Source organism: Halichoerus grypus, chromosome 1, assembly GCF_964656455.1.
Source record: "Halichoerus grypus chromosome 1, mHalGry1.hap1.1, whole genome shotgun sequence".
NCBI classification, from domain to species: domain Eukaryota; kingdom Metazoa; phylum Chordata; class Mammalia; order Carnivora; family Phocidae; genus Halichoerus; species Halichoerus grypus.
This window is the reverse complement of record NC_135712.1, coordinates 11,857,258-11,883,545: the sequence shown is the minus strand read 5'-3', so window position 1 is coordinate 11,883,545 and position 26,288 is coordinate 11,857,258. Positions and strand designations below refer to the sequence as shown.

Genomic DNA, 26,288 nt, shown 5'->3' with positions numbered 1-26,288 from the left:
TCTGCCTTCAGCTCAGGTCATGATCCCAGGGTCCTGGGATCGAGCCCCACATCGGGCTCCCTGCTCAACGGGGAGCCTGCTTCTCCTTCTGCCCTGCTGCTCCCCCTGCTCATGCTCTCTTTCTCTCACAAATAAATAAAATCTTAAAAAAAATACCTAATATATTAAAAAAAAAAAGATGAAGAAACATAACTTGAGGCAAATCATTGACTTTAGTGGGCTAAGCTCAGTTAAACTATCCAGAGGGGTACACAGTTTGTGGGCATGTGTAGTACAGTTGACCCTTGAACAACAAGGGGGTTAGGGGCACAGACCCCCCTGCTCAGTTGGAAATCTGAGTATAGCTTTTGACTCCCCCAAAACTTAACTGCTAACAGCCTACTCTCCTCGACTGGAAAGAAGCCTATAGATAACATAAACAGTCAATTAACACATATTTTGTATGTTATGTGTGTTATATACTGTGTTCTTATGATAAGGTGAGCTAGAGAAAGAAAATGTTAAAATCATAAGGGAGAGAAAATATATTCAGAGCACTGTACTGTCAAATATCCCCGTTTAAGTGGACCTGCACAGTTCACCAGTGGACAGGTGGGTCGGGTCTCTAACCAATTTAGAGGACTGTTTTATGGTTTTCTTGGGGTATGGTTCAAGGATTCATTTCTTGGATGTGCTGATTAACCCTAACTCCATCCTTTCCTTATCTTCAAAGTTGATAAAACGCTTTGATTATTCACAGCATACTGTACTGAGCTTTAACATTTCTACGGAGTAGAAGTCAGCACAAAATATAATACAAAAAAGGTAAATTTCCTGCTTTACTCATATAAGTAGTACCCAAAAATTAATTTCAGAAATTACATGGTTATACACTATACATGAAGACTTTTATTAATAAGTAGCAAATATTAAGCAAATCCTATTGTGTGTTTTTGTTATTGTTACAAATGACAACATAGATATGGGACCCCTTCCAAAAAACTTTTTTGTGCTTAAAAGATGTTTTAAAAGCAAGTAAAACATTAAAGATTTAAGTTAAGAATTTTCCTGCATTAAATTTTCACATGCATACAGGGTAGAAATAAATATCATATTTTTTAAATGGTGAATACAAGCTTTCTTTGTTTATATTATATTCCTTTGGCAGTTTCCTAATTCCAGGAGATGACTGTGTGTTGGCCATGTCACAGGATAGCATGTTCAGGGTGTGGAGCCTAGAACCGGGCTGCCTGGGATTGAGCCCCTGGGATTGGCCGTGTGACCTTGGACAAGCCTTTTAATATCTCTGCCTCGTTTTTCTCCCGCATAAAAATCGGGACATTAATAGGACCTACTCCCCTGGTGTGAAGGGTAATGGAGTTCGTGTAGGGGGAGGACTAGTTATGACTGTCATCGTATCGCTTACTTTTGCACGTGAGTTTCTCTAAAGTGTTTTCTGATCTTGAAGACGATCGTACAGTGAGAGAAAAATCGTCCCCGGTCCTGTCCTGTGGGCTTCAGGTTGCGGTCGTCTTAGATGTCAGGGCCTAGATTTCATTGCACTTGTCCCTTCATGTCAGTTACTTTGACAAACACGAAGTTTTCGGGTTCAGGCAAATGCCCAGAGCATTTTAGTTTAGTTTAGTAACAGGATGGCCACCACTTAAAGGGTTCAAACGAATCTGTTGCTTCCGCCTTCAGTTTTGGGGAGCTACATGTGTGTTCGTCGGGGTACGCGCTCTCGTCTCGTTCGTGCCTGTGTGTGTTATGGCTTTTTGCAGTGAAATACCAGTTTTATCATCGAGAAGTCTCTTTGTTAGTCTTCTAAACACCTGGTAAAATACATCAGGAACTTTCTTCCTGTATTTTTCTGAGTCCTGTGCTTTCATCATCTCCCTCAGAATTGGAGCCCTGAGAGCCTTTGTCTTATTGACTCCGATAGCTCCGTCGGAGGGACAGTATCCTCTCTGCATGGAGCATCCCATTTGCTAGCTGGAGCCTTTTCTGTGAAAAGAGCCCACAGCATTATGAAACTGGAGTTGCTTCCTGGCTGTAATCAAGCATTTTGTTGACAGACGAGCTCAGGAGAGGGACAAGCAGTGGATTGAGCATGCGCAGCAGGACGATGAGCATCAGCGGCCAAGGAAGCTCCACGATGAAGAAAAACTCAGAAGGGAGGAGAGTGGCAAGAAGAAGGACAGTGAGGAGAAAAGCAAACTGGACCCGCAAGACAAGATGAGCCGGCTTTTCCATCAGCATCAGGAACCAGCCAAGCCAGCTGTCCAGGCACCCTGGTCCACCACAGGTAGTAGGGGCCACAAGTCATTCTAGCAAATAGGTTTTCTCTGCCAGATCGTCCTGAGGAAGACCCATATCTAAGGCAGGCCCTGTCTTGGCTCCTTTCATAGAGCTAGGTGTGAATGCCAGGGTCCTTTTTTTCAGACAGTGCAGATGTTCATTCTCTAGGCTCCTGACATGCCAGTTTAATCTTCCACCACCCAGCCAGCCTTTGGTCCCTCTCACACTGGCATCCAGGGCCTTTGCAGACAAAAATGGCATGAGTTTCCTTACCAAGCCCCATCCAGAAACCTGTATTCCAGATTTGGAAAGAACCTGTTGCTTCTCCAGTTTGCTCTTTTCTCTGGGAATTACTGAGCGGTTTCGGGCACCCTTGCCTACACTGATCTGTCTTCAGCCGATGCTACATGAAAGCGTGTTTTTGACCTTTTGAAAACTGACTGTTTTTTGCCCTTCGATCGTAAGTTGACTCTTTAAATCATGATAAATGAAAGCCTTTGAAATTGCTAGAAAACGTTATCTCTTGTATCAGATGCAACCTAGCATGTATTTTTGAGATTCTTGTGTGGGTCTATGGTACTGTGCAGCTTTGCAGATAATACTCAGCTGAAGAAAGGGATTGCCTTTTCCTTTGTATGGCAAATTATATCGATTTTATTTGTTCGATTATCAGTGTGCTTTTTATTGGTATACAGAAAGGAAAGAAAGAAGCACACTATTCCATAGGGTTTACTTGTTTCCTGTTTATAGTGGGCAGGGATGGGGGTGGGGTTCAGAGCTGGGCCCCACATCCAGATGCCTGCAGTCCAGGGAGAAAGTCTGGCAAGCAAAATTATGTTTTAATGCTGCCTTTGATATGAATAATAATTTCACCAGTACTCAATCTTAGGCCATTAGTTTAAATTCCTTATGTTTCCTCCTAGTATAGAATGAGGATTTCTTCTTCCTGTGGTCAGTGGGAAATGTGGCACCTCATCCAGTTCCAGACTGCATGAAGATAATACCTTCCCCTCACTGCTTTTCAGAGAAAATAGATGTGTGGCTAAATACCTACATTTCTAGGGTAAAACAGTTCAGAGGGCCGTGATTAGGTACTATTAAGTGAATCAGAAGTCAGACTGTCTTCTGTTTGCATGCATTCTTAAAAAAAATTTTACTTAAACTCTATTTTCATATAAGGTCTGTCATTAGGCTCATTTCCCCCACCCCTGGGAGATGTGGAGGAAGACTTACTTCACTGGGGATTATCAATAATAATCATTGTTGGTGAAGTCAGCACTTAACGTTTTATGTGATTGCTTTAGCGGCCAAAGATACCAGCATTTCCAAATCTTTCAAAAATGTGGAAAGTTGTGCTTCTTTGCTTCCTGCCAAAGGAGTTTTCTTGGCTGATTCAGATCGGGGGTCACATTCTAACTGCTGCATTGAACTCGGCACCCTGGCGGGGAGGGGAGATAGAGGTCCTGATGCTTTACAGATGTGTGCTACCGAAGCCTCAGCCAGGACGTAAGACAGCCTCGCTGCAATCAGCATTGGGATGGTCTTTGTTGGGGGAGTGGCAGCCAGTGAACTCCGATGGATTTGAGTTGCTGACACCAGGTTTGGCTCTCCTTTGGCACGAAGTATGTGCTTCAGAAATTCCTTGAATAGATGGGAAGAGTTCAGATGTTAAGGTCAACAGCAGGGGAGAGGTCATTTGTTTGGCTTGTTGTCATGCATACGTGTTCTGTGTAATGCTTTATTTTTGTTCCCTTCTTCCCACTGTCTTTGTAAATAGAAAAAGGCCCACTTACAATTTCTGCACAGGAGAATGTAAAGGTGGTGTATTACCGAGCGCTCTATCCCTTTGAATCCAGAAGTCACGATGAGATCACGATCCAGCCCGGAGACATAGTCATGGTAAGAAAGACTCCAGTCAAAGTGTAATTTTCTGTCGATGATTAGCATCTGTCCTCCTCTTGCACTTTATTTGACAGAGTGAAATTGTCGCCGAGTGTGAAATCCAGGGTTTTTGAAGTATGGGCTCAATCTTCCTTTCCTATTAGAATGAAAGATGATATTTAGAAATGTATCCTAGCAGCACTTTAAGATAGAGGTGTTAAAGAAAATGGGTTCTTATCACAGCCTTGGCGTGTTTTTAACTTTGTAAAGGTCTGGTAATTTCAGAGTTTAGATTGCTTAAATACTATGAATAGTCTTTAAGAAATAGTTTTAAATGCAGAATGCTTTATCATCACTTTCACAATTGCCAATGATAACTTTTGTATCTTTGGGTCAGTGCATCTTTTTTTCCCCTTTAACTGTGTGATCTTTGAATTGTGTGAATTACATACAGTTAATCTGCCTTCTTACTCTGTAAATGAGCAGATAAAAGAGTTCAGAATTTTGCTTTGTCGTAGTTCCTTGAATTATACTAATAGTTAAATAGACTCAAACTATAGTAACCACTTTAAGAAAGGATAAAGCCATGTGGTTAACCTAAATTATTTTCTGAAAGAAAACAGTAGTTCTTCCATCTAGTTAATAACCTCAGAATTAAGAGTCATACAAGTGGTCAAACTTTGCATTCCTGTTGGCATTTTTTGTTTGTTTAAAGATATTGGAATGGTTCCAAATTGTAAAAGAACTCTGAGTGAGACAAACGTGCCTGTGGTTCTGGTAGTAGGTGTCTTTGAAGTTAAAGGGTAATGCACAGATCATTGCACTATTGCTCATGCATGCATCTTGCATGTTTACATCAGATCTCTGCGTGGAGACGCTGTGATCCTTAGTGAGCCAAAATATATAGAAAGAACAATGTTTGGTCTTCAGAGATCTCAGGCCTTTCTCCCCTTTATTTCTGACAGTCTTATCTCAAATTATCATGGGCTTGAAATAAGGGAGTCAAGGCCAAATATCAGATTCTTTAGAAGTCAAAATCTCCGTAACAATAACACACCCTCTCCAAATAGAGTCCAGCCTTCGTTCGGCAAACAGTGCGTGAAGGCGTGCGTGCTGGCCTCACTCAGTCTTTACAGAAAGAACGGCTGGGTTCTCTGTGGGCGGGCACAGCGCTCCGTACACAGGGACGGTGTTGCAAGGCGTCTGCTTCACCACCAACTCTTTCCCACACTGTGTTTTCTGATGGCCTGAAGCAGCTTTACTCATACTGCCTCATCTTTGAAATATCGCAGCTTTTAAAACCTGTGAATTGTTACAATATATAAAAATACCATGCTGGGACTCTAAAACTTATGAAAGTACAATGTGACATCAGAGAGGGCTTCATTACAAAGTTGTTTCTTTACACTGAAACAAAAAAAAGAGCTTAAAAGTTTTTGAAACTGGATTTTGTTGCAACACAAGGTCCAGAAAAGTAGCGCTCTCTTCTTGAGATCAGGAAGTGTTACAAATGTTACAATAAGGAAGTGTTCTAGATGATCTGTACTTTAATGAGAAGATATTGCTGTATTTTGGAAACATAGTCTTGTTACAATGATATTGTTCCTCAAACTGGCTAACCACCAGCTTGACTAGATGAATAGAGTTTAGATGTGCTGTAAAAATAAAACATTTCATTAAACATATTTTGCCTTGCTTTCAAACCTTTGCTTTCCTGGTGGAGGTTAAAGGGGAATGGGTAAGTCTGTGTAACTGTCAGGAAGTCTGCATCTTATTAAATGTTTTCTTCTTTTAAATCACTTTAATTCTGTGTAAGTACACATATCTTCGGGTGTTGTCGTGGCAGTAAAAATACGTTTTGAGTTTGTGTAGTAGGTTTTGCTTAAAAAAAAAAAAAAAGAGGTATAAAAGTTTGTGTACCGGATTTCTCTTTGCCAGATTCCATTTAAGGCCTAACTGGAAGGCTGTGTATTTGGCAAATTATAAGGTTAAGTCTCCATCTCAGGCTACAGACAAAAATAAGTTCCAAGTAGTTTAAACATAAAAGTTAAATTTCTTTAAAAGAAATTTTTTTTTTTGAAAAAGGAAAATATGGGAATAATTTCCTGGCAAAGAAATACCTTCCTGAGTTAAAACCAGAAGCCATAAATGGTAAAAATGGACAGATTTGACAATAGAAAATAATTAAAACTTGTATATTGCAAAATACATCCATATTATATAAAGACTCCTAAAAGTTAATATGAAAGAAACCCAAAAATTACAAAACTTGTCCAAGGATATGAAGAGATATTCACATATGAAGAAAAGTATGTGATTTTAAAAATATACAGAAAGAGGCTTTATCTCATTGGTGATCAGGAAATGCAAGTTAAAAAACCCCAGATAGCATTTTTCATTTCTCACCTGAGCAAGTTTAAAGGTTTGGTAATACCCAGCTCTGTCAAGAATGCAGGAAAGTAGATCAAATACACGCTGTCAGCATGCTTATATGAATTGGCTAAGTTATTTGAAAAGCAATTTGACAATACCTATTCAAATTTAAAATTCTTATTCCCCTTGACCCAGAAATTCTGTTATTTTCCCTCCTCTAGACTGTATTTTGGCAGATGCACAAATACATTTGTTGATGAAGGTTCACTGCAGCGTTGTTGGTAAAAACGAAAAAAGAATAGCCCCATATAAGTAAGGGAATGGTTTAAATAAATTATGATACAGCTAAGCAGGAAGATTTAAGATGTGAAAAAAAAACTGTATAGATCTACACATACAGATAAGCTCGCCAGTAAAAAAAAAAAAAAAAGGAACAGTAGGTACAGTATAATTGCATTTTGGTTAAATAAAAATCTATGTGTGTGTATATGTGAATGTTTTTATGTGTGTGGTTAAATTCTTGAAATATAGACATGAAACCATTAACATTGGTTACTGCTGGGCAGTAAAGAGGGGGCTTTCATGTTTAATTTTTTTGTACTTTTATGTTATTTTCGTATTTACAAATGTACCAACATTTGTAATTTTTAATGAAACACTAAAAATAGATCCAACTTTGACTAAGTATAACAGAATGAATACCCAGTTCTGGAATGGTGTTTGCTTTATCTCAGACATCCCAAATATGTCATGAAGGATGGAACGTACGGCTAGACATAATTTACTGGCTTGCTGAGGGGACAGAGCAGTGTCTTCTTCTACTACACAGTACAGCATTACACCCCAAATGGCATTCAGCTGTATTATCTTCATGAGGTAACAGTCGGCGCACACACACACACACACACACACACACACAACCCCACCAAAATTGACATGTGATAGTAACATTTTTTATTCCCTGGAGTTTGAGGTGATCATTTTACATGATCATGAAAATATGTAGTAGAACATTACTGTCGATCTCTTGGTTGAATCATCAGGATTTCACTTATTTTTGTGGGCACAATAACCATCAGATTCTGATTTCTCAAACTTCTTTGTAAATTAGTGGACTATTCCTGGTTAGATTTCAGAAGTCTAATATTTCCTTTTTTAACATTGGCAGCCTTGGAGGGAGCTTTAAAAAGTCTTTTGTTTTTGAAAAAAAACTATCAGTCCAGTTTTCTCCAAAAAATATTTTTTTCCACGGTTGACAAAAATAAAAGTGGTATCTTGTATATAGTCCTGTTTTAAATATTGCTTATAATATAAAGAAATATAAGATGATGTCTGCCATTCATATATTTAAAGTCTTTAGAAAAGTAGGGAGAAACGCATGAAAAAGCCAATGTCTGATGAAGTTCTCAATGAATGCTTACTAACTCTCCTAGGAATTTAAGAGGAAAGGAATCAGAATGGACCGATATGCTCAGGGAGGAACTTGTTTTTTTTTTTTTAAAGATTTTATTTATTTATTTGACAGAGAGAGACACAGCGAGAGCAGGAACACAAGCAGGGGGAGTGGGAGAGGGAGAAGCAGGCCTCCCACTGAGCAGGGAGCCTGATGCGGGGCTCGATCCCAGGACTCTGGGATCATGACCTGAGCCGAAGGCAGCTGCTTAACTGACTGAGCCACCCAGGTGCCCCAGGGAAGAACTTCTTAATGGAAACTTCTTAATTGAGTTTGACCTTGAGTTTGACAGCTAGTACTTAAATACTGTGAACATTGATGGCCTATCTTCTGATCCAGAGGTCCCAAAATTTGGAGAGTGAATAGATCAAATTTGACATCCATGAAGTATTGGAATAGCATAAGAAATCAGAAGAGGGGTGCCTGGCTAGCTCAGTCGGAAGAGCATGCGACTCTTGATCTCGGGATCATGAGTTCAAGCCCCATGTTGGGTGTAGAGCCTACTTAAAAAAAAAAAAATTTTTTTTTAGAAGACCTTTGCTCACTGCCATTTTGTTGAAGTTTGTCTTAAGAGCACAGGCTGATCATCTAACTCAGCAGGTCTGGGTGGTGCAGGACTGAGGACGTTAGAACTGTTCATGGAGCTTAGAAGAAATAAGCGTTCTAGGGCTCACCCCCAGAGACTCTGGGCACTTTACTCCATATACAGGATTCAGAATCTTCTCCAGGTAGACCTCTTAGGCAGTCACTTTTGGGAATCACCTATCTAACCTAATGCCTTTTTCCTGTCAAGACTAATTCTAAATCATTTCTGAAACATATCCTCTTAGAAATTTCCCAAAAAAGGACACTTCTTTATCAGTTATCAGCCAATCTACCAGTTCCATTCATTCTGAAAATTGTTTATCTTCTAATTTGGTGTTATTCATGTAACATTAAACTCATTGTTTTTCCTTGTTTTCTCTGGATGGAGATTTTTTTTAGTATAGTTAGTATCTTTTCTTTCCTGCCTTCCTTCGATTTCCATAGCCTTAACATCTGAGGTTGGCTTGTTTAGTAACAAGTGGCCATAGTATCATCACTGTTTGGAGGGACAGGTACACATCCGATTCCAGGAGTGGGCCATACGCAGCCCCCAGCCTGTTTATTATAATAAAGTTTTATTGGAACGCAGCTGGACCCATCATTTGCATACTGCTTTCAGCTGCTTTTGCACTGCAAGGGTAGAGTTGAGTAGTTACAACGGAGGAGAAATTTGATGACCTCTAAATTAGAGCTTTAGAAAACAATTTTCATATTCCAACCCAAAAGTTTTTGGGAAAACATTGTATTCCCAAGCTGGCAGATGCAGAAACCATGTGCTGCGCCCCCCGTACTCAGCACATCCCAGGCAGCCCCCCCAGCTGCTCTGAGTTGGTACAGTTTAAATCTCTTTGCTGTCCTTGTTCTGTGTCATGCTTGCGAGGGGAGAGGGACTTTCTCTTTCCTTCTTTGCAACAAGGTCAGAGATTTCAGAAATATTCATGCTACCGGAGGAATTTGGCAGCCATGAAGCATATAAACAGTGAGAAAGGAGACCGTATTATCGGGCTTCAGCCATATGTACTTGAACCTCATAGCTGCTGTGTGCATTCGACTGTGGAATCCAAGCCCTGCAGCCCACAGTGTATATTAACATTCGGTAGAATAGATCAGTGACGTTCGAGACACGTGCACAGCGTCTGGGGTTTGTGTTTCCCTTTTTGTTGATGTTCCACTAGAATGATCCCCAAATGCTTTGAGGTGTTGCAGTGGGGCTAGTTAAATGAAAGTGTAGTAAGACCACTATTTTTAATATTTCAGGTCCCCCTGACTTAGAGCCACCAGGAGATGAATCTACTTTATGTACGTTAAGCTCCACATTGTAGCCAGCCCTGTATGCCGAACTCTTTTTCTGTTCTAACCTTATGTACTGTTTTTCCACCTTTGGATTGGCATTTTGGGTCAAGTTTCCCAAATCCAGGAAGAAATATTTCTCCTTTTCATATGAGAACCTTTGTGCTTTTTCTAAGTGGTTAATTTAATGTTGAGAGTGAATTTTTCTTACATCCTCTGAATCTTAAAATGAAGTTATTCATTAAAATTAAGGGATTCCTGTAAGAACAAATCAGGCTTATTGAGACTATTGGTTGGTCAGAGTTGACCAGTGAATTTCCTTGGTTAAAAGGGAAGAACTGATCTATTACCCTGAAGGATGGGGAAACTCTTGTTCGCACAGATGAGAGGCTTATATGATACCTTCTCTGCTTCCTAAGTATACAAAACGCCTTTCAGCGGTGAAGCACACTTTCTGTCTTATGAGGGGAACAGGGCTGGGTGTGATCAGCTACCTGGGATACAAGCTAGACCTGCCCAAAGGGCTTCAGATCCAATTCCAGATGTCAGTCCCAAAAGTCCTGTTAACCAGAGAAGACCCCTTGTGTCAAGGGAATGACAGTAAAACCCAGGACATAATTGAGTCAAGCAGAGGACATTTGAGGAGGTCCTACTTGGACAGACGAGTAGCAGTTCCAGACAGGCCATGATGCATGATTGAACTCCAGCCCCTTAAAGCATTGCTGCTGGCGGAAGGCAAACGCAGAGGGCCCGGGGTCCCAGGCAGGTTCCTAGACAGAGAGCGCCCCATACAGAAAACGAGGGATGGTTCCGTAAAGTGGCGGTGAAGACCAGGCTCTTAGAACGGGACAAAAGCCCACATGAGAGAGCTTCAGTACAGATTTAGAGCGGGACAGCAGGAGAGGTGGCTTTTAAAACTCTATCATTAAACACTTCTCAGATGCCAGGCAGTGTTTTAAATATTTCACAATTCTCATAGCCACCAATAATGAGACAGGTACTATCATCACCATGTGACAGATGAAGAACTTGAGGCACCGAGCGATGAAAGTTGCCCAAAGTCACCCAGTTAATAAATGGTAGAACTGGTATTTAAATTGGGGCAGTCTCCTGAGCTCTACTCTTGATCATTACCCTTCGCCTTCTGGAGGCCAGGTCACTGTGTCAGGCTCCAGTTCCTTCCTTACTCACTCCTGCCTGACATCACCTCGGTCCTAGAGAGGTGGAGGGGGGTGGAAGCTTGACTGTCGTTGAACCTGCCCAGGAGTTGGGGAGCCCCCAGCACAATCTGGCCTAAAAACAGCTGTTTCCATTGCAAAGCTGTGCCGATGTTTAAATGTGTCACAGTATCACCAGTAAATATAAATGAAGAAGGAAAATCATTTAGCCATTTGCATTTTGCATAAAATCCAAGTGGGAAAAAATGTCCTCTTAAATCCTCATCTAGAGAAACAGTTGGGGCTGCCCAGAAAAAGGAATGTAAGCACAAAACAGTGTGGGGGAGTTGAATGAAAAGTGGCTAATGTGTTCACATCTGATGTAAGCGTTAGCAGGAGTATCAGAACTGTAAAGCAAAAAATAGAATCTCCGAAGCAATATTGCTCTTTATCTTGGGGAACTCCTTTTTGGAGCATTCTCAGTTTTTAAAAATTGCTTTTACCCCTGACAGTAAGGGTGCCTTAAGGTGGAGCAGAGTGCCAGTATCTTCTACTCACTGAAAGTTTTGTAAATAAGATCTCGAGTTAAGTCGTAAGCCGTGTAATTCTACTTTTTCCACCCCGTCCCAAGCATGTTGAAAATTCAAGTATGCTAATAAACATTTACACTTACTCTGGACTGAATATAGGTAGTAGATGTTCGGTTCCATAGTCTGGAGCTTTATTTTTTTATTTTTATTATTATTATTTTTTACTGTATGTTTGAATGAGTTAGAAAACTGGTATTTTTTCTGTTTTTCCAAAATCATTGTTAAGGTCCTCCCTACTCATTTCTGTGATTTCTAAAAAGCAACATTAACGTCTGATGAAGTGTCCAATGTTTTACCTCCTTGGGCAGTATATGTTAAGGGATAAAAATAAGATAAGGTCTCTGATTTGATTCAGTAATGAAAATAGTTTTCTAATAGTGAAATAATTTTCCTCCAATAATAGTGAAATAATTTTCCTCCAAAGTCATTCTCCTGTTGCTCATAAAATAGGGGGGGTAACTCATAAAGATAGGTAGAACCATCCTGGTGATTTTGAATGATGCTTTTAAATTAGAATTAAAATGCAAACATAAAAGCACTTGATATAATAGCCTCTGTGAGAGTTTTAAACAGCAGAAATCTGTATTCTCATGTGTACTTTTATAATATTAAAGTTAAATCTATAAAAAAGAAAAACATAGGACCTTAATAAAATTGACCGTTGCCATGAATAATCTCTTCTTTAATTTAAATTAGATATATGATGAGAAAATTAAAGAAGAGCTTTTAAATGGCTTAACATCAGCTTTGCTTCCCGTGGAAACCATCTAAGACCGTGTTTTTATCTTTCCTATCCCTGTGCTGAACAAATACCGCTTAGTTATTAGAGATTTTGAGTACTGATTAATGTTGATTGCACCCTTTGCTTTCAGCTTTAAATCATAAACCCAAGTCAAATTATTTTTTAATAATTCCATGACCTCCCAAGTGATGAAGTCTGTCACATCACTTTCCAATTCAAGGTAACTCTAAAAATTTCAAGTATGGACCTGAGGACTTTAGGCACTTTATCTTAACTGCCATTGCTAGAAAAGGGGGGGAGAAGCTAAAAAAAAAGCAGAAAGAACGAGACCTTGCATTACAACACATACTGTTTGTTCAGAGTTAATGTTTAGAGATGGTTTTCCCAGACATGCAGATGAGAACAGGGAGAAGAGGCGTCCGTGTGGTGTGTCCATCCGACAGGGTCGGAGGCTTGGGGCTTGGTCCTGGGAGAGCGCTTGGTGTCTTTACAGGTTGATTTAAAGTCTGTGACTTTTCCTGCAGGTGGACGAAAGCCAAACTGGAGAACCAGGCTGGCTTGGAGGAGAATTAAAAGGAAAGACGGGCTGGTTCCCTGCAAACTATGCCGAGAAAATCCCAGAAAACGAGGCTCCCGCTCCAGTCAAACCCGGGCCTGACCCAGCCTCTGCACCGGCACCCAAACTGGCCGTGCGCGAGCCCCCCACTCCTGTGGCGGTGACCGCTCCAGAGCCCTCCACGACCCCCAACAACTGGGCTGACTTCAGCTCCACGTACGTGTAGCCACGCTCTTTCTGAGGACTTCTCGTCTCCTCGCTCAGTAATCTTTCTAAAGTATTGCTATGGTTTTGGGCCGTACATCTGCGGAAAGGAGCGGGCTTATTTCCATTACCCGTTTCTCTGACCACTGTGCTAGCAAACTGTGGAGGACGGTCTCTGACCTGGCTCTGGCGATCTCATCGCTCCGCAGTGGTTTGTCCTGGCACCCGCCAAACAAAGCCTGTCCTCTTACTGCGCTCGGGATTGGTCTGTATCTCTCCTTCTTGTGGAAGAAATGGAGAAATGCCGTTTCCTAATGATCTCACACCCAGGTCAGTCAGCACAGAGAGTCATTTCCGGCATGTAACCAGCCCTTTCTTGCTGGTCAGAGTCAGAAATTGAATTCAGTCACATGGTTTTGAACAAGCTAGAAAGCTGTTTCCTTTAAAGCTTTCCTCTGTCCTCTGTCATCGGTCTGGTACACATATGTTGGGGCGGCGCCCTTGGTCAGCAGGAAATGGCATTAAAAACTGTGTGTAAGCAGAGATTTGAAATGATGGAGGTAACCGCTGTCCACACTTTTGGTTAGAGGACCGTGATCTATGTGTGCAGTTGTCGAAAAGTATTTTTTTTAAGATTTTATTTGTTTATTTAACAGAGAGATAGCACAAGTAGGCAGAGCGGCAGGGAGCCTGACGCAGGGCTTGATCCCAGGATCCTGGGATCATGACCTGAGCTGAAGGCAGATGCTAAACCGACTGAGCCACCCAGGTGCCCCGTAAAAGTATTTTAGACAGGCAGTCAAGTAGGAGTGATTTGAGTAAGAAATACCTTAATTTTTCTTTTTTCAAGTCTGATCATCTTTCAAAAGAAACAGATGGAAGGCCAGGAATCGAGATGTAGTGCTGGAGAAAGATCAGATGGCTCAAATAGAGGGGAGAAAAGAACGTGGTAACCAAGGGCAGAGGAAGTGGAGGGAAGGATGGAAGGAATAACAAGTTTTTCATACTCCTATTTTCATGTAAAAGGTTGCAGTTGCTACAAAAGGTCCTCCCTATCTAGCCTCTGCTAAAAAGTAGCCTTCCATTAGCATGATTCCAAGTTGAAACTCTCCCATTCTGTCTTGATCTTGATTGAAAAGTTCTGACTTTTTTTAAACTAAAGCTTAGGCTAACATAGAAGACAAATACCGTGTTTTCTAGGATTTCGTTTTGCTGTGGATTCAGTCATTGTGACTCTTCTGCAATACACGTGTGGTGTGCAGTTCTGCTGCTGTAATTATGGGCGTCTTATTTGCCAAACTCAGAATCGGTGTACAGTCTAACAAAGGAATTTTTTTTTTTTTAAGAGAGAGAGAGAGGGAGGGGCAGAGAGAGAGGGAGAGAATCTTAAGCAGGCTCCACGCCCAGCACAGAGCCCAGCGTGGGGCTCGATCCCACGGCTGTGAGACCATGACCTGAGCCGAAATCAAGAGTCGGACGCTTCACCGACTGAGCCACCCAGGCGCCCCTCAAAGGAATTATTTTGCTTTTCAAATGTGTTTATGTCTCATAAAGACGTAAAAAGTAAATTACATTTGGTTTGCGCTCGCACCGATGTAGTTATTTAACATTATAAAGATCACAAAATTAAAACCGTCCCTGAGCTCCAGCATGACTGGTTGCTGTAAGGTGCCACCTGTCGTTACCCCGGTGGCTGGGCACATGGCCTGGTGCTCGCTGTGGCACCGATGGGACAGAGAGACGGCGTTGAGCGCTAGCTGCGAAGCTGGCATGTTTTCATAGGTGCCGCCTAGCTTCCTTCTTGCTGGCCTCGCTGTTGTTTTTACAAATGACAAAGTGGCAGAATATTGTTGCCATTTTATCAATGAGGAAATGAAGATTCAGAGAGACTACTGTCATGTGCCTGAGGTTCGTCGCTAGGGTGTGAAGCTCGGACTTAACCACGTCTGAAGCTCTTTCCTCCCCGTCTTGTTTTTGAACTTTAGGAAGTCCCATAAGGGGTGCCTGGGTGGCTCAGTCGTTAAGCGTCTGCCTTCGGCTCGGGTCATGATCCCAGGGTCCTGGGATCGAGCCCCACATCGGGCTCCCTACTCGGCAGGAAGCCTGCTTCTCCCTCTCCCACTCCCCCTGCTTGTGTTCCCTCTCTCGCTGTGTGTGTCTCTGTCAAATAAATAAATAAAATCTTTAAAAAAAAATAAATAAAGCCCCATAAGTCTCCGTGTGCTGTGGGTGAAAGCTGGTGCATAGGAAGGACTCACTTCTCATGGTGGCATATGTTTCCTTCCAGGTGGCCCACCAGCACGAGTGAGAAGCCGGAGACAGACAACTGGGACGCGTGGGCTGCCCAGCCCTCGCTCACTGTCCCCAGCGCCGGCCAGCTAAGGCAGAGATCAGCATTTACTCCAGCCACAACCACTGGCTCTTCTCCGTCTCCTGTCTTAGGCCAGGTAAAGGCAGTCAGGGGGAGTGTGAAGACCCGGCCTGCTGTACCCAGTACCAGCACGTTTGGCAAGTGCTTCTGGACAGTGTTATTTGTATGTATCTGGGTCAGGTGGCCGTGTGGATTCAGGTCACGTTTTCCCAATAGCGTTCAGGAGCCTGGAGAGTTCGGAGGAGGGTAATCTCCTGCACAGGTTGACCAGAAAAGCTTCCCTGAAGAAGGGGCATTTGAACAGCATCTTGCCGTGGGTAGATTTTATTCGCAAGTGGAGTGGGCTGGCCTCACAGCCAGCAAATACTGTGAGGAGAGGCTTTAAGGTAGGAGATCAGAGTGTTTGGGGAAAAGCTTGGGCCAGTCGATTTGGGGAGACCAGTGAGTATATATCGGAAAAGATTGGCTGATTATAGGTGAACAGGATAAAGTAGTTAATTCTGAATATTACTATTCCATACAATAAAGCAGTCATTGACTTAAAACAGTAAAGATAAAGGAATGTCTATAAATGATCAAACAGAGCAAGTGCCCATTGGGCAGGCATTTGGGGGTGGGGGAACAGCTTCTGACCTGGAGCAGGTTCGTGGGGAGGTACAAGCAGAGGACATTGGGCAGGAGCGACCGCTAAGCAGGACCAAGTCACCCTCCTATTGGAGCCAAAGGAAAGGAGAGCAGTGGGGGATTGAGGGAAGGATTTGACCTCAGAGAGAAACGGGGGCACAAAGAGAAAGTGATTTTTAGTTGGAGGAGCCGGGTTGTAGATGTGTTTAGTTTAAGGTGAACGTGGGGCACCAGGTGGGCCCGTCCAGCGGGCAATGGGAACGTAGATCTGCTCTGAGGCCACGTATGAGCTCTTCAAAAAAGAACAGAGCGAGAAAGTGGAAAATAGGCAGAGTGTGTGTGTTCTGCAACCCAGGAGAGGAGGAGGAGCTCCTGCCCGGAGGGGTTCCTTCCCTTTGCTTCTGTCCCGGCTTGACTGTTTGCAGAAAGGGGGGTGGTGACCAGGCCAAGAGAGCAGTCAGTGTGGCTAGAAGAGTGACCTGGGACCTGGGACGGAGTAGGATAAACCGATGGCGAAGAGTGGGGGAGGCAGAGAGGGTGAGCGAGTGAAGAGGTTTGTGACCCCGGAATCACGGGAGCAGAGCGCAGGGAGGGCACCGGGGAGAAAGGGACCGCAAGTCAGGCCCCAAGAACGCCATGGTGGGGGGTGGGAAGCACATGCAGGGTGCAGAAAGAAGACAGGATTCTTCTTCTGGGAGAGGGAGGGTGAGGAGAGACTGGAGAAAGGTAAAGGAGAAAAAGGAATTCAGGTGGCACAGTGTGGCCACCTTCTCGGGAGGGGATCCTGAGGGCTGCGGAGTGCACAAAATCAGCCAAGAAGAGTGAAGGATTTCTGGGCGGGATTTAACCTGAATCTCTAACTGGTCGTCCCTGGACTTTATCTCGGCTCCCTGCAGCCATACTGCGGTCTAGTCTGGACTAGAAATAGCAGTAGAAAGAGAAGCTGCTACTACGGTAATTGTTACTACCACAGCAATACTAGGGATAGATTCATTAAACTTCCTTAACCTTTTAGAGGAAGTGTTTCTGTTTTATAAGGTGGAAACTGAGGCCTAGGGAGATGAAGCGGTTGTCCAGAGTCACGAAATTACTAAGTGACACAGATAGGGTTCCAACCCTGAGTCCAGGCTGGGTTATTCGCTTGTGTCCGTGGGGAAGGGTTGACAAGGCAGGCACAGGGAGGGCGTCTCGGGGGAAGAGCTTATGAGACGCCAGGGAGGGCCCACGCAGTCGAAATGGCTGACCTGGGGGCCCAGGCTTGGCAGAGGAATGAATGGAAGCAACTGGGAGGATTAGACAGCACAAAAGAGCCACAAGCCAGAGGACTATGGGGACGGGGGGCTCCCGCAAGCCGAGGGAAGAAAATGGGAGGCAGAGAATCTGTGAGACTTGAAGGAGGTGTGCAGCCGAGATGGGAGGGAGGAGGGACGTGGTAGGTTTGAGAAGGTGAGGACCCAGGAAGACCAGGGGTGGAGAGGTTGTCAGCATGGCTGCTGGGGCTATTTGACATGTAAATACTCACCATCGAGCGTGGATAGGACAGTGTCCTCTAAAGGCAAGTACGCGTTGGTCCTGAAGGAACTGTCTTTGGGCATCATCTTTTGTGTCTGTCCGTTTTCACATATGCTTGAAAGTTGACGTTGTATTTTTTTAGTATTATCTTAAGATATTGTAATGGTTTTACGTTACAGTTTTTAAAAAGATAATAAATGGCTCACCCTGCCTTTCCAGCCTCATCTCCTACTACACCCCTCCAGGAAACTAGGCTCCACGCACCCCGGGACTATGCTCCTCTCCCTGGACCCTTTGCTGTGCGCCACCTCGAGGCCTTGGCCTGTGCCGTGCCCTCGGCCTGGAGTGCCCTTCTTCCGAAGCCCTAGCTCGCCCAGTCCTTCTCGCCCTTCAAGGCCCAACTCCAGTGCCTCAGCCTCCGTGGAATTGTCCCTGTTGCCCGTGGGCAGAATTCAGTCCTCTTTCCTCTCTCTTCCCACAGTGAATAGTTGGAGCCTCTTTGTGGTAGATTTCATTCTACCAGGTGGTCTAGATCATTGCGTGTATCTCTTTCTTCCCCATTAATTGTGAAGTCTTTGCTAAGAATAGAGTACTGTCTCTTTTTATGGTTAATAAAGTCTTTTAACCTAAATTATTTTGAGGAGGCAGGTGGCATTTCATTCCTCTTTGTAATAACCCCACGTTGCCTTTGCATGTAGATGTTGGCATGGATCACAATGCGTTTACGCCCCGTGTCCCTAAAAAGGAACTAAAACAAGCGCAATCCAACGCAGGGCATATTTTCCTGTGTCCACCTAAACTCAGATATCAGTTTGTTATCCCTTGAGGTTCCATAAGATTTCTGCTCCCCTATCAATCTTCCACCAAACGCCTGAATCCGGGGGAGGGGTACCCTGGGCCCCTCGGGGGTTAAAATGGAACCAAATAGAAAAGGCACACAGCCAGGTGCCACAAAATAAATACGACCTCCTGGCTTGTTGAAAGGGGGCGTTTGAGATGGCCAGACAATGGCCTTGTGATTAGGCTGGCAGGTTTGCGCCTCTCCTTTTGAAGAGAAGCGATTCCTAAGACGCAGGGACGCATTCAGCATCCATGCTACACCGAAGCAGGGTCCTTTGTGGCCAGGCGCGTGCGTGTGCGTGCGTGCATGTGTGTGTGTGTGTGTGCACGCGCGCTTGCTGGGAAGGAGCGTCCTGAGTCGGTGACCGATCACGGAGTAACGAGATGTCCTTTATGTGTTTCCGTACAAGGGCGAGAAGGTGGAGGGACTACAAGCCCAAGCCCTGTATCCTTGGAGAGCCAAAAAAGACAACCACTTAAATTTTAACAAAAATGATGTCATCACCGTCCTGGAACAGCAAGACATGTGGTGGTTTGGAGAAGTTCAAGGTCAGAAGGGTTGGTTCCCCAAGTCTTACGTGAAACTCATTTCAGGGCCCATAAGGAAATCTACAAGGTATGTTTGTGTTTATCTGCTTCTGTTAGATGAAAATAATGTTAGGCATTAAAGTATTGCTTGCATTGGTTAAGATTCACAGATGGGATTGCAGGATAATTTTGTCTTCCAGATCCTCTAGCGCCAGAAGTTAGGGGACGTGCCAGCAGAAGGCAGCCTCTGACAAATAAGGGGTCATGTTTTCCCTTTCACTTGTGGAAGGCTGCGTATCTTGTTTTTCAGTGACTTCTGTAAGAGGAAATTCTACTCTGAGACCTGGAGCATTCGTGTGGCTTTGTCGGAGAGTAAGCCTCTCTTCGTGCCTGGTACCCAGTACTTTTGCCAGATACACACGAAGACTTAGAGGCCCAAAGCTTTTGGGGAAATAATGGAAAGAATGAATTCTCTCTTTTTTGTTAGGAACCTTAGAGCATGGATCCTAATTTAACATAAAGGTTGTAGATCAATTATTGGAGTCATGAAGGTGCTCGAAACAAATTATGAGCTTCAAGGAGATAAAAATAGCAAAAAATCTTGGACGAGCATCTATCCTTCATTCTTGGAAATAGACCAGTACGTGGGCTGCGCACCCAGCGTAGCAAGCGCTGAAAAACAAGAACGCAGGCTCAGAATCCTGCCTCTGCTGCACGTTCCGTGTTTTCACTTAGCCAAGTGCACCTGTTTCTGATGTAGATGGTCCAGAGTTTTAAACATTAAGCAGTTTTAAAAAGAAAAAAAGAAAAAGGAAAATCAATGTCATTTGTATTGATTTCTTTGAAGATAAAAATTAAAATACTTTCTCTTCCCACCTCTTCCAGCATGGATTCTGGTTCTTCAGAAAGTCCTGCTAGTCTGAAGAGAGTAGCTTCGCCAGCAGCCAAGCCGACCGTCTCAGGAGAAGGTGAGAGAACCTGAGGCTAATGATGCTCTTCAGGAGGGTCGAGGGGCTCAACGTCATAGAAACAGTAAATGTTTGAAATGAGATGGAATTTCCCTTTAAAATAGGCTACATTGATTGATGCTCGGTGTGTTCCAGTCTGAGGTAAAATGCAAGGTTAGATCTTCACAGAAGCAGAGTACTTCATGGAGACTTTCAGAATAGTATCCGATAATATTGATCATAAACACTGAATCTTGTCATGATACTTGGTCATGAGCCCTTTGACCTTTGAAAGAGGCCCATCGGCGTCGCTCGGGATCCCGTTTTGTGAGCATCTCTGTGGCCAAATTGTGGTCGCTGCTTCCCCGAATAGAGCCCATTCCCCACTGACCCGTACATCAGTGTGTTGTTTTAAAACTGTAATGACACGGTCAAGTAAAGCTGTCCCAGCAAACTCTGCCACCTCAAAGGAAGCAGAGAAGCTCCGTTTTTCGGTTCCTGGGAAATAACCACACCAGATGACTTAGGCCTAAAGATGTCATTTTGAGTGTTTCTGACACAAATAATTAATTGCTTTATTTCCTGGTCTACCTCATGAACATAATTCTGAGGATTGCCCATGCCTATACACGGCAAGGGGTTTAAAATGAACGAAACCCACATAACCTGGGCTCTCATGGTAAAAATCTCCCGTCTTCCCTGCATTCAGTGTAGCCGTTCTCATCTAATTGTAGAGTGCTACCTGAAGCTGACGGGCTTTCCACCATAAGTCTGATCAGTGCTCCGAGTTAACAGAGGTCTACCCAGTTGTATACTAATTTTTCATGGGTTCCTCAAATAAATTCTATGAATATAGCGTGTTTGATTTAGTTTCTTCGCCATCGTGGGGTTGTTGCATTCCTCAGAAAGTGTGCCTGGTGAAAGACAGAATTATGAAACCAGTTGTTTGAGTGGAGACAGCAAGGATTAAGGTTGTTCAGTGGCCTTTCAGACTCACGGTAACACAGTTAACTTTTCCAAAAGGAATTCAAGAAGCAAAATTTTTGTGGTTTATAGATACAGCTATAAACCTCATCACTGCCAAACAAATCCAGCATTTTATTGGATCCCGTTTTTGCTGTTCCCACCAAAACGATCATTAGCAGAGTTCTGTTTATACACTCTTATCAGTCATCTGAATGAGTGTTTATCCACTGTTAGCAGAACGAGGCACAAAAAAGCTCTTTTAAACACAGCGTGTGTGGTCAATTTTGTATAAAGCAAATTTTACGATTCTGCCCAAATTCAGTGTATTCTCTCCAATTAAGTCTCCTCGGAGGGCTGAAGTTTATACCCTGGCTCTCGCCTAGTAGCCAGGTACTCTTGATCATGCCTTCACTTCCTCATCTGTAAAGTGGGCATACTGACCACCCCTTCAGGTAGGAAGTTATTACAAAGGATTATGAGATCATCTGTGTCAAGCAATTAGGAGAAGTCAGTGAGCGTCCGCTAGTGTTCTTGCCTTTTTGCCCCGTTTCCTGGATTGTTGATGGAGAGCCACTCAACGCAGTGAGCATCCTCGTCTAGGAGCAGTGCCGATGAGTGATGAATGCTGATTTGTTTTGAGACATGTACAGAGGCCTCATCCCTTGAGGCCTCGCTATAGAGGTCACAGGTGAACCACACACATGTTTAAAGTTGGGTAACAGAGAGAGATTCTAATCCCCACTGACATTTATTACATCCACTGTCAGATGATTTAGGAATATTAGGAAACACTAGGAGAGAGATCGCTGGCCTTCCGGAGTGGCGTGGAAGAACTTGGCAGTTGACGTTCAGAGAAAAGCTGTATATATTAATGAGCCCCTTATTCATAGTGCATTAAAGGCAGTCACATTTAAAGTAAACCATACACCAGATTAAGTAGATTTGTCGGTTTGGGTAGCTCTTAGAATGCTGGCTTGGGAATGGCCAGTGCCCTGTGGTAAATGTCTCCGGAGGCGGTCCCCACTGAGCCCGGCAGCAGCGTCCCCGATACCAGTGTGCATCGCGGGGCGAGCAAAGCCACAGTCTTTTCCAGTCTCCTTGGTACCTTATGGTGCAGCCGTAGGTTCAGCCAGAGTTCATGCTTCTGAAGTTTCGTAAGCATTTTGAAAGTAACTTCAAAATTTGGATCCTTTTTTGAGCAAGTGACTTCTCAGTGCAGGAATCACTGGGAAAAGTATTGATCTGCCAAGGATCCTATCTTAACTGGCCGAACACGAGCGAAGGGGCAATTAACAGAGCAACACCAAAAGGGAAGGATCAGAGTACTGAGAAATCAGGAGAAGGAATGATATTAATGAAAAAAAGAATGTCCTTAGCAAGACCGCCAGACTTTGATTTCCACGTGCGGGAAATCATTTTTCCAGTTTTAACTGTGGAGGTGTGCTTTTGCCGTGCCGGAGGACTCAAGACAGAGAGGCTTCTGTTCTCCCTCGAACATTTGGGTGATCTTGTGTCTGCCGTGGGGTCCGCACTCCCCAGTAGTCACTGCTGGCACCAGCCTGCAGGCTGAGCTGCTGAAGCTGACTCAGCCCTTGGAGGGCTCTCCCACGATGGAGAGCTGCCCACATTAGCACTCGCATTAGGGGGCTTTGTGTTTTTTTGTGTTTGTTTTAGCTTTCATTAGTACCCCCTGCAGAGGCTCTTAAAATGAGCCAAAAGGATTCCTCCAAACTAAATTTCTGCCTATTAATTAACGTTAGGCTCTGAATTTAAGGGCTCCCTCTGAAGTTTTAGCCAGAAACAGGTATCATCCATCATAAAAATGAACTTTCTGAGTAGGTAAATGGTGATATTTTTTAATTACTTTTTTTAAAATACCCAAAGGCCTAGGATAAAATGGAGAAAAAGTGGAAGCAAGAAACCTAGGTTCAGCTTTCTGTAAATCTTTTATCCAGCACCTAGTGTAGTGTCTAGAATTTTGTGTCTAATGATCTTTCGGAGAGCGTGATTTGGTTTCTGAGCCTTAGCAAAATCAACTCTTTGTAATTCAGAAGAAAATTTTCCTCTGGAATGCACACCCTTCACATGCAAGACGTAAGGAACATTAGTTCTTATCCTTTAAGATGTGAATAATAAAATGTAAGAAACTGAGATTTCTTTTCAACTTGTTCAGAAAGATTTGCTTATTTTCTGGGATTGAGTAGACATTACTTTTGTTATCAGTCCACCTACCTGTTTGTGCACCTGAATGACAAGTAGATGCCCGTTTTTAACTAAATAGCATATATCTTTTATTTTGTGTTTTAACAGCTTCCGACCATCTGTGTATATGGCACAAAAGGGCCTAAGTTTTCACTCAGGCGCTTGAATGATGAACAGCGTGTCTTATTTAATTTACATAAAGGTTATACTGCATCTAAAACTTTTTCAGAATTGTGACTTGGTACCCTTCAGATGGAAATACAGATACCTATGTGTGTACAAGAGGCTGTGTGTCGTGCATCTAAATCAGTGCTCAGCACGACTACTCAGTAAATGTTAGTTAAAAGTAAATGTAAAAGCCATTTCCACTTAAAATTATAGCTCACTCCTGGCACTCAGGGTTGGTAGACATGCAGTTGGCCTTTTTTGTTCACATGGCTGGGTCTTCACAGGAATTGTCCCCTGTCTGCAGTTACTGAATGTTTATGTGCAATTGGGGAATTTGGAGCCCAGGGTGTTCTGCAATTCTGTTTTATCTGTGACAAGCCTTTCTCTTGAATGGATCTTATCCTAACCTCCTTATTCATAAACTTGCGTTTGCAAAGCTGTCTGGGATTTCTGTAAACAATCAAGCTCTCTCCGTATCTCAATATTTCTCCCCACCAGAATTTATTGCCATGTACACTTACGAGAGTTCTGAGCAAGGCGATTTAACCTTTCAGCAAGGGGATGTGATTTTGGTTACCAAGAAAGATGGTGACTGGTGGACAGGAACAGTGGGCGACAAGTCCGGAGTCTTCCCTTCTAACTATGTGAGGCTTAAGGACTCAGAGGTAAACCCACATTAACTGTTTCCTCTCCCTTTCTGTGTGGTGATTCTCTTTGCAGAGTCACGATATTTGACGGTGGAACGCTTTGATGGGTCTGGCTAAGTTCCGGGAACTTGACAGCAAGTACCAGAGTGACCCGTAATTGTTTGAACTTGCCATTTGGTGCTGCAGGCTAGGCTTGGCTCCCCACAGGCAGAAGGTCTCCCTGGGGCCGAGCGGAGGCCGGTCTGCACCAGCTGCATTAATGTCCAGTATCCATCTCTGTCCTGCATGTGACTGACTTAGGATTTGGAGGGAACGTGCTTGATTAGGTATTCGGGGTCACCGATCTGGGATACTCACAGAAGGGCACACAGCAGTATTTCACCCATGTAAACAAAAGGATTTTGGTGATTCGGGCCCCAGAACATTGGGCAGTAGAGAGTTTCTAAAAGTTATATTTTTACCTACACATTAGGAAGACGTAAGATTTAAGAGATCGATAACACTTTGGGCTGGGCCTTAGTATCTCAGGCCCATTGATCAGGGCCTGAATTTATTCTAAGTGCTATTATGCTTATAAATCAGAAATGGCTCCCATTGTTGTTACATGGGGCCCTAAAAATCCAGTTACATACCAAGTGGTGTTGAGGTGGTGCGAGTTTAATGAGACGGTGGGGCGGGCCCACCGCCAGAGTATGGGGAGCCTGTCCCGTAGTGGCCAGTTTCAAGTTAGTGGAGAATTTCAAGGTAAATCAGTGTAGTCATTTAACAGATCCATTGCACATAAATAAACCAACAAGAATTGGCTTTTTTTTTCTTTCTTTCTTTCTTTTTCTTTTTCTTTCTTTTTTTTTTTTTTGTTTTGTTTTAACACCGGCTTTCTCAGGTGTAAGCCAGGGGGACAAAGCTCCTCTGTCATCGGCATGCCAGCACGAGGGTGGACCTTGAGCTGGTCCATGGGCCCCAGTACCTGCAGCTGCTCTGGGAGCCTGGAGCCTGGCCCCACGCTGCAGTCCTTCGCCTTCCCTGCGGTGCCCAGGAGTAGTTTTTATTTTGCTTAGGTTTTGTTTTTTCAGGGAGTGTCATTTTAGCTCTTTGGGGGTTTTTTTGTTTTGTTTTTGTTTTGTTTTGTTTTGTTTTCCCTTGCTGTGGTCTTGAGAGCAGCTTACTGAGACGCCCAGGGAGGGATTTGCATGAGTCTGCTTACCCTTAGAGGATTTGGCAGAATCCTGGTAGAAAGAAAGTGCTTCTCTCGGGTAGGACAGCCGGCGAATTGTCCTCTGCAGACCCGGAGAGGGGAGAACTGGGCTTCTCGCCAGGAATCCAGTCGGATCCAGTAAGAATCATACAGATGATATTTCAGGAGTGCAGGGGGAAAACTAAAACTAAACGCAATTTCTACCACTAGGCATGAAGACTCTTAGAGTGACTACCTTTTGGATCAAGTAAAAGACCAAAGCCATTACTTATATTGTATTTTGATAAATTAGTTTTCTATAAAACACATACACACATACACACACACATCTGAAATCAGTAAGTTGAAAAACAACCTGACATTTTTTAAAGGTAAGCTGAGTTATAAGGTGCTTTTTAACCATGGTCTTAAAATATGAGCCACAGAAGAACCAACAGTGCTAGAGATTTTGGACAAACATTTAGCTACATTATTCCACAATGATGAAAAAACCTAAAAAGTCAGCTCTTTCCTTCTCCTTGGATACAGAGTTCAGTGTCTAAGGAAAATTTCTTAGACCCAGCCTCAGATACCAGAATTGCCCCTCTGGGCATGGGGGAGGTTGTGCTATCCTGGCTTCCCTTCTCTGTAGGAGAAAGGCCGTGACCCATACCCATGCTTTTCTGCTGCATTCCTGAGGGCTGCCAGGACAGGACCTGGCCCTCTGATTATGTCTTAGTTTATGTGCTGGCTGTGGTGTTAAAGAGGGAGCACACCGGGGCGCCTGGCTGGCTCAGTCGGTAGAGTATGTGACTCTTGATCTCGGGGTCGTGAGTTCAAGCCCCAGGTTGGGCACAGAGCCTACTTAAAAAAAAGCGGGGAACACACTGAAGCTATTTGGACTCTATCATTGGGTGTTGCCAAAAATGCCTTGTTCCTTTTATGGACTATAGGGAGTATATTATAAGTCCATACTGGGAAAGTTAACTGGTCATTTGGAATCTTGTTTCATTAGTATTCCTTCATTTTGATATGCAGCCTATAAAAATAGCAAGGGAGATTGGTATTACATATTTTGTTAATACAGAAATCGTAATCAGAGTAAAAAATTGTAACTCAAGCTTTCCCTGGGAAATGCTTATTAAGTTTCAATAACCAAAATGAAGGGACTATGATAAGTTAGATAAATGCATGTTTTAAT

At 43.4% G+C, this 26,288-nt stretch overlaps 1 protein-coding gene across 6 annotated transcripts in view; it reads left to right on the top strand.

Moving 5' to 3' along the window:
• ITSN1 (intersectin 1) overlaps positions 1–26,288 on the top strand; it is a 219,645-nt gene that overhangs the window by 131,035 nt on the left and 62,322 nt on the right. For 3 of the 6 annotated variants that reach the window (XM_078076836.1, XM_078076837.1, XM_078076867.1), the window contains 8 exons: positions 2,055–2,284; positions 4,055–4,176; positions 5,882–5,896; positions 12,873–13,120; positions 15,396–15,555; positions 18,866–19,071; positions 19,869–19,951; positions 23,765–23,931. In XM_078076836.1, the coding sequence (XP_077932962.1) occupies positions 2,055–2,284; positions 4,055–4,176; positions 5,882–5,896; positions 12,873–13,120; positions 15,396–15,555; positions 18,866–19,071; positions 19,869–19,951; positions 23,765–23,931 (1,231 nt within the window). The remainder of the gene's footprint in view (positions 1–2,054; positions 2,285–4,054; positions 4,177–5,881; positions 5,897–12,872; positions 13,121–15,395; positions 15,556–18,865; positions 19,072–19,868; positions 19,952–23,764; positions 23,932–26,288) is intronic. The other 3 variants (XM_078076839.1, XM_078076849.1, XM_078076859.1) reach the window with 3 other exon arrangements.